General features: G+C 46.5%; 1 protein-coding gene across 7 annotated transcripts in view; it reads right to left on the reverse strand.

Annotated features, from left to right (window-relative positions):
• Positions 1–1715, reverse strand: part of RIF1 (replication timing regulatory factor 1) — a 62101-nt gene extending 60386 nt beyond the window's left edge. For 5 of the 7 annotated variants that reach the window (XM_061438193.1, XM_061438243.1, XM_061438214.1 and 2 more), the window contains exons 1-3: positions 1567–1715; positions 1070–1183; positions 30–108 (exon numbers count right to left, since the gene is read on the reverse strand). In XM_061438193.1, coding sequence (XP_061294177.1) covers positions 30–108; positions 1070–1173 — 183 coding nt within the window. In that variant the 5' untranslated portion in view covers positions 1174–1183; positions 1567–1715. Of the gene's footprint in view, positions 1–29; positions 109–1069; positions 1184–1343; positions 1538–1566 lie in introns of those variants that run through there. The other 2 variants (XM_061438233.1, XM_061438224.1) reach the window with 2 other exon arrangements.
• Positions 1716–6000: the final 4285 nt, after the last annotated feature.

The following is a 6000-nucleotide window of genomic DNA, read 5'->3' on the forward strand; positions in this document are numbered from 1 at the left end:
TATTTACTATTTACAACACAGATACGTACCTTTAAAACTTTAAATAGCTGAGGAAGTTTTTTCTCAATTTCTGTAATGATTTCTTTTCCATCTTCTCCAGTCATACGACTTAAAAGCAGAAAGAGCATTGTTTATGCAAATGGCAGATACAAAAATGAACTATGAAATACCTGCACAATCTTTTTAAACATCATGTTAGAACATTGGCAAATTGATCCAATACTTAAGATACTTAAGAATATTTAATTCGATATACATCTGAAAAAGTGAAGCTTCCCTGATGGCTCAGCAGTAAAGAATCTGCCGGCCAATGCAGGAGACGTGGGTTCGATTCCTGGCTCGGGAAGATCCCCTGGAGAAGGAAATGACAACCCACTCCGGTATTCCTGACTGGAAAATCCCATGGATAGAGTGGGCTACAGTGCATGGGGTCGCAAAGAGTTCGACACAACTTAGCGACTAAACAACAACTAAACGCGAATAAACCTCAGAATAACTTGTGCATCCACACAGTACACGTTTTGACAGCTTCGCTAGGTGAAGAGGAAACAAGGAAACCTATCGCTAGTTACAAATTTACTAAAACTTACTAAACATTTATCATTTTGTATCAATTTCCAAACAACCGACAGAGAAGTCGGAAAAAAACAGTCTGCAGGGGAGAAAACAGTGCGAAGCACTTGCGGTTAAATAAAACTCGAGTTATTGCTCTATATTAAAAAACCAATTCTGGGTTTCCCCACTGTCCCGAAATACAGGTGGCTTACACTGAAAAACCACTACTCTGGCCAAATCCCTCCCAAACTTTTCTTAATCCTCCTCTTACAAGACACACGTGCAGGCTTCCTCATTCCAAACAGACACCGTAAGGGCAGCAGCACCTGCACCCCGGAATGTCACCCAGCACGCACTCCCCACCCCACCTCGCCTCACTAGCGACCCCGGCGTCCCCCCACAAGCTGCAAAGCTTCTTGAATACACAAACTCGCTCGGCATGCAGCACCCGGACTGTCTTCCCCCTACGACCCCCCAGGGCGCCCCACCCCCATCCGCCCCCAACAGGCCTCACCTGGTCAGGGTCAGGTAAGCGTCGGTCTGCTCTCCAAGGGAGGCGGAAGGGTCTTCCAAAGTCTCCAACAGCGGTGCCAGGGGGCTCTGATCCGCGGCCGTCATGTCGGCCACCCTGAGGCCCGGACCGGAAGAGGAGACAATCCGGTGACCGATGGAAACCGACCCGGGCGGCCCGGCGTGAGTCCGGGCCCCAGACCCGCGCTCCCGCCGCGGGCTCACAGCCCCACTGCGTCTACACCGGGGTCCCTGGCGCACAAACCCAAAGGCCTAACCTTCCCCTGAGCGCCGCAACACGCACCCAGGGCCACGCCGCGCTCCGGTCCCGACCCGCTCCCGCCACCACTTTCCCGGGCAGCTTTCAACAGGGGGAGGAGACCAGCTGGGGGCGGGAGAAGCCCGGGGAACGAGGCGTCTCGCCGCGAGGGGGCGGAGATTGATCAGGCTGAAGGTTCCCCGCCGCCTAGCACTGACACCCCAGCATTCACCCCGACGTACGAGGATAGGCCTGCGTCGTCTCCGCCGCTGCCCTGCAGCACCCGGACGTGGCCACAGCTCCACTTTCCCAGTTCGGGCTGTTTACTCCCGCGTGCGGCCCGCTCCCTCCTCGACCAAGATGGCGGCGGGGGCGGGCCCCGGAGTGCGCGGGAGTAAAACAGGCCTAGCGGGAGAGGCTCGAGCCAATCCAACAGGGGGCGGAGTGCCCAAATCATCGATCGCCTCCATTCCCCGCCTTGTTGTCCCGCCCTACCCCTCAGGTCACCTTGCGGGGTGGGGAGGGAGGTTGGGCCCAAATGTTACCATCTAGAAACTTGAAATTCAAAATGTAAGCGGATCGCCAAGTTCACCAGACTAAATTTAGTGGATCTTCAAACTGCAAGTCCAGTATTTGTTGAAGTATTAGCAACAAATCATTTAACAACAGGAGATAACTGTACTGATATTTAAGAGCAGCGTTTAGATTGGTCTAGATTCCAACCCTACTTCCGCGTCACCTTGGCAAGTTAATCAACTTTTTTATGCCTCAACTTCCTCCTGTGTAAAATATGGATGATAATAGTACCGACTTCAGGTGAAAGCCAAGTGAGAAAACGTTGAAGAGTCCAGAGGCTCTCCTGTTTTAAGAGTACATAACAATGGCCGGGAGCATATTCATGATTCAACTGCCTGCTTCTGCCCCCCACCCCCTCCCGCCTTAGATATTCTGATTCAGTCGATTTAGGATCTACATTCTTCTAATTGGCCTCAGGTATTGAAGGGTGGGACTTGATTAACACTTAACTCTTGGAGACTTAATACTTGGAGAACCTACTTATACCCTTAATGAAAGTCATTGAAAGTGAAGTCGCTCAGTCGTGTACGACTCTGGGACCCCATGGACTGTAGCCTACCAAGCTCCTCAGTCCATGGAATTTTCCAGGCAAGAGTACTGGAATGGGTTGCCATTTCCTTCCCCTGGGGATCTTCCCAACCCAGGGATTGAACCCAGGTCTCCAGCACTCTTCACCGTCTGAGCCACCGAGGAATGAAAGTCCTTACCCCTTTTATAGACCTCTGAGCACTTCCCGCTGCACTCAAAATTGTATCTACTTTAAAATAGCATCTAAGGCCCAAGAGCAACTGGTCTTTCCACCCTGGTCTCATGGGTGCAGGCACCCGGCTTGAGCCTCTACTTATCCACACTGTACAACTATCAGCTGTACTGAATTCAGGGCTGTGGTTTGCCCTGCTCTGTGTTATCTGCACCTAGCAACTGCTACTGCTGCTGCTAAGTCACTTCAGTCGTGTCCGACTCTGTGTGACCCCATAGACGGCAGCCCACCAGGCTCCCCCATCCCTGGGATTCTCCAGGCAAGAACACTGGAGTGGGTTGCCATTTCCTTCTGCAATGCATGAAAGTGAAAAAGTGAAAGTGAAGTTGCTCAGTCCTGTCCGACTCTTAGCGACCCCATGGACTGCAGCCCACCAGGCTCCTCGGTCCATGGGATTTTCCAGGCAAGAGTACTGGAGTGCGGTGCCATTGCCTTCTCCGGCACCTAGTAAAGCGTCTACCAAACCAAGCTCTCACAGGATGTTTCTTAAACAAAAAGATGAAGGAAGAGAGAGGAGACACACAAGTCCTTGTGAGCCAAGCTGTGGAAATTAAAGATTTTAAGAAATAGTTTAAAGCTGTGTCTGGATGAAATGTAGAGACACTTTAGACATAATGGAGGAGAAAGCTTTTCAATGCAGTCTGGTAGCAAATCCTTAAACATTTGGAGGGGAATTTGCTCATTTTCTGCATTTTGGCAAAACACAGATACTTAAGGGAAAAAGGTTATTAGACTGAAATATATGGACAGCATTGCATTGGATTGAGATCTCAGTATTGTGGATTTCTTGTGTTGGAAAGAGAGAGGATCTTGAAATCCTGTTATTTTTTATGAAGGGTGTGAGATTAGTGGAAAAAACATTAACTTTGTCTTGAGACAAGTATTCAGTACCTCCACCCAATGCTGGTGTGCCTCGCTCGGCTTTTCTCTTCTTTCTAACACTTACCACACTCTGATATTTCATCGTGTATCTATTTTTTTATTGTCTGCTTCTCCCCACTAGAATATCAATCCCTTATGTGTAGGGCCTTTGTTCTACTCTTTTTTCCCCCCTAATTCCTCCTTTATAAAAAAGAGGTTGGGGTGGTCATCTTGCTCCTCTTTCAAGTGTATACAACCATGCTCTTCCTGAAATGTTTTGTAATTTATCATCGTCACTCTCACACCAGAGATCCTTTAGCAGTTCCCATCAATCACAGGATGAATTTCAAAATTCTTGGCATAACATGCAAGGCTATTATTGGGTCACTGCTTCACCTCCAGCCTGAGCCCCACTTCAGCCAGGTTCTAAACAATCTGCCAAAATCTGTAAATTTTCTGTGCCTTTGAAGGTCTATGTTATTCTTTGTGTTTAGACCATTAAGTCAATTTTTCAGGTGTGGTAAATGTCAACTAAAATATACCTTTTAATGAAATCCTTCCCCTATCTACTTTATCCCAATGGAGAATTAAATGTTGTCTCCCTGCTGATAGCTTTTTGTATGTAAACCTGTTAAAGTATCTTACGTATGCCTGAAGTGGAAGAGTTGCAGGTTAGCCTGAGGGGCATTAGTTCCAGCCATTATCTTAATCATTGCCTCCTCCCTGTTCTTTGGTATTTGCTTAGTCTGATCTAAAGTATCATTACTAAGATATCGCAGAGTCTAGACAAATCTCATTCATCACATAGACCCTTCTCCAGACGTCTTTCCAACTAGATTGCTATACCCAAGCTTCTCTTTTATAGGAATTCTGAAGCAACCACCATGAACCGGCTCCCACTGAATTTTATATTACCTGACACCCAATGAATATTTTAGTTTAGTTTATCAATTTGTCCATTAACTCATCCATCTTTCATCTATTCATTCAACTAATTTCTATCTTCTCCGCCTCTCCAAATCCTGTATCTCTGTTTCTCCTCAGAACATAAAAGTCTTGCACCCTCAATCCAATGAGTTCAGTTCAGTTGCTCAGTTGTGTCTGACTGTTCGAGACCCCATGAATCATAGCACACCAGGCCTCCCTGTCCATCACCAACTCCCTGAGTTCACTCAAACTCATGTCCATCGAGTCGGTGATGGCATCCAGCCATCTCATCCTCTGTCATCCCCTTCTCCTCCTGCCCCCCAATCCCTCCCAGCATCAGGGTCTTTTCCAATGAGTCAACTCTTCGCATGAGGTGGGCAAAGTATTGGAGTTTCAGTTTCAGCATCAGTCCTTCCAGTGAACACCCAGGACCAATCTCCTTTAGGATGGACTGGTTGGATCTCCTTGCAGTCCCAGGAACTCTCAAGAGTCTTCTCCAACACCACAGTTCAAAAGCATCAATTCTTCAGTGCTCAGCTTTCTTCACAGTCCAACTCTCACATCCATGCATGACCACTGGAAAAACCACAGCCTTGACTAGACGGACCTTTGTTGGCAAAGTAATGTCTCTGCTTTTTAATATGCTATCTAGGTTGCTAGATTCATTTAAAGAAAGGCAGACTTTGAGATCTTTTTAGCTTTTTAAATCCTATGTTACTCAGAGATCCCATGATGGACTTTTCAATAATTAATAGATGGAAAAATATTTAAAGATTATTTTATCCCATTATTAGTTCCTATACAATAAAAATATAGAACTAACAACATAACCCATGACCATCATGAAATCTACTACCCTTGCATTCAGACCTACTACACAATGTTATATAATTATATTAACTAAGAGGTGTTTTAATCCTTTAACAGACGAAGAGCTTTATCTGTACATGTAACTACACATTTTCCACTGAACTGTGCAGAGGGTTCCTGCCATTTAGGACCAAGTCAACTCCTTTTCAGATGAGAAAATTGAGTTCCTTTAAGTTAAAATGAAAAGAGAGGGGCAATATAGTATGAGAGCGGCTGATTACTAGGGTTTAAATCCTGACCCTACAACTTCTTAATGATGTGACTGACAAGTCACTTGACTGCTTGTGCCTCAGTTTCCTTTTCTGTAAAATGGGAGTAATTGCACTTGCCTCATAGGCTTATGCTGCTGCTGCTGCTAAGTCGCTTCAGTCGTGTCCGACTCTGTGTGACCCCATAGACCGCAGTCCACCAGGTCCCGCTGTCCCTGGGATTCTCCAGGCAAGAACACTGGAGTGGGTTGCCATTTCCTTCTCCAATGTATGAAAGTGAAAAGTGAAAGTGAAGTCGCTCAGTCGTGTCTGACTCTTAGCGACCCCATGGACTGCAGCCTACCAGGCTCCTCCATCCATGGGCTTATGAGGTATGTGTAAATCAATACATGAAAAATGCTTAAACAATGAGTGGGTACATGCTGTAAATATTCAGAAAATATTAGCCATAGAAACATTGGTTTCTCAGATTT

The sequence above is a fragment of the Bos javanicus genome, chromosome 2 (assembly GCF_032452875.1).
Source record: "Bos javanicus breed banteng chromosome 2, ARS-OSU_banteng_1.0, whole genome shotgun sequence".
NCBI classification, from domain to species: Eukaryota; Metazoa; Chordata; class Mammalia; order Artiodactyla; family Bovidae; genus Bos; species Bos javanicus.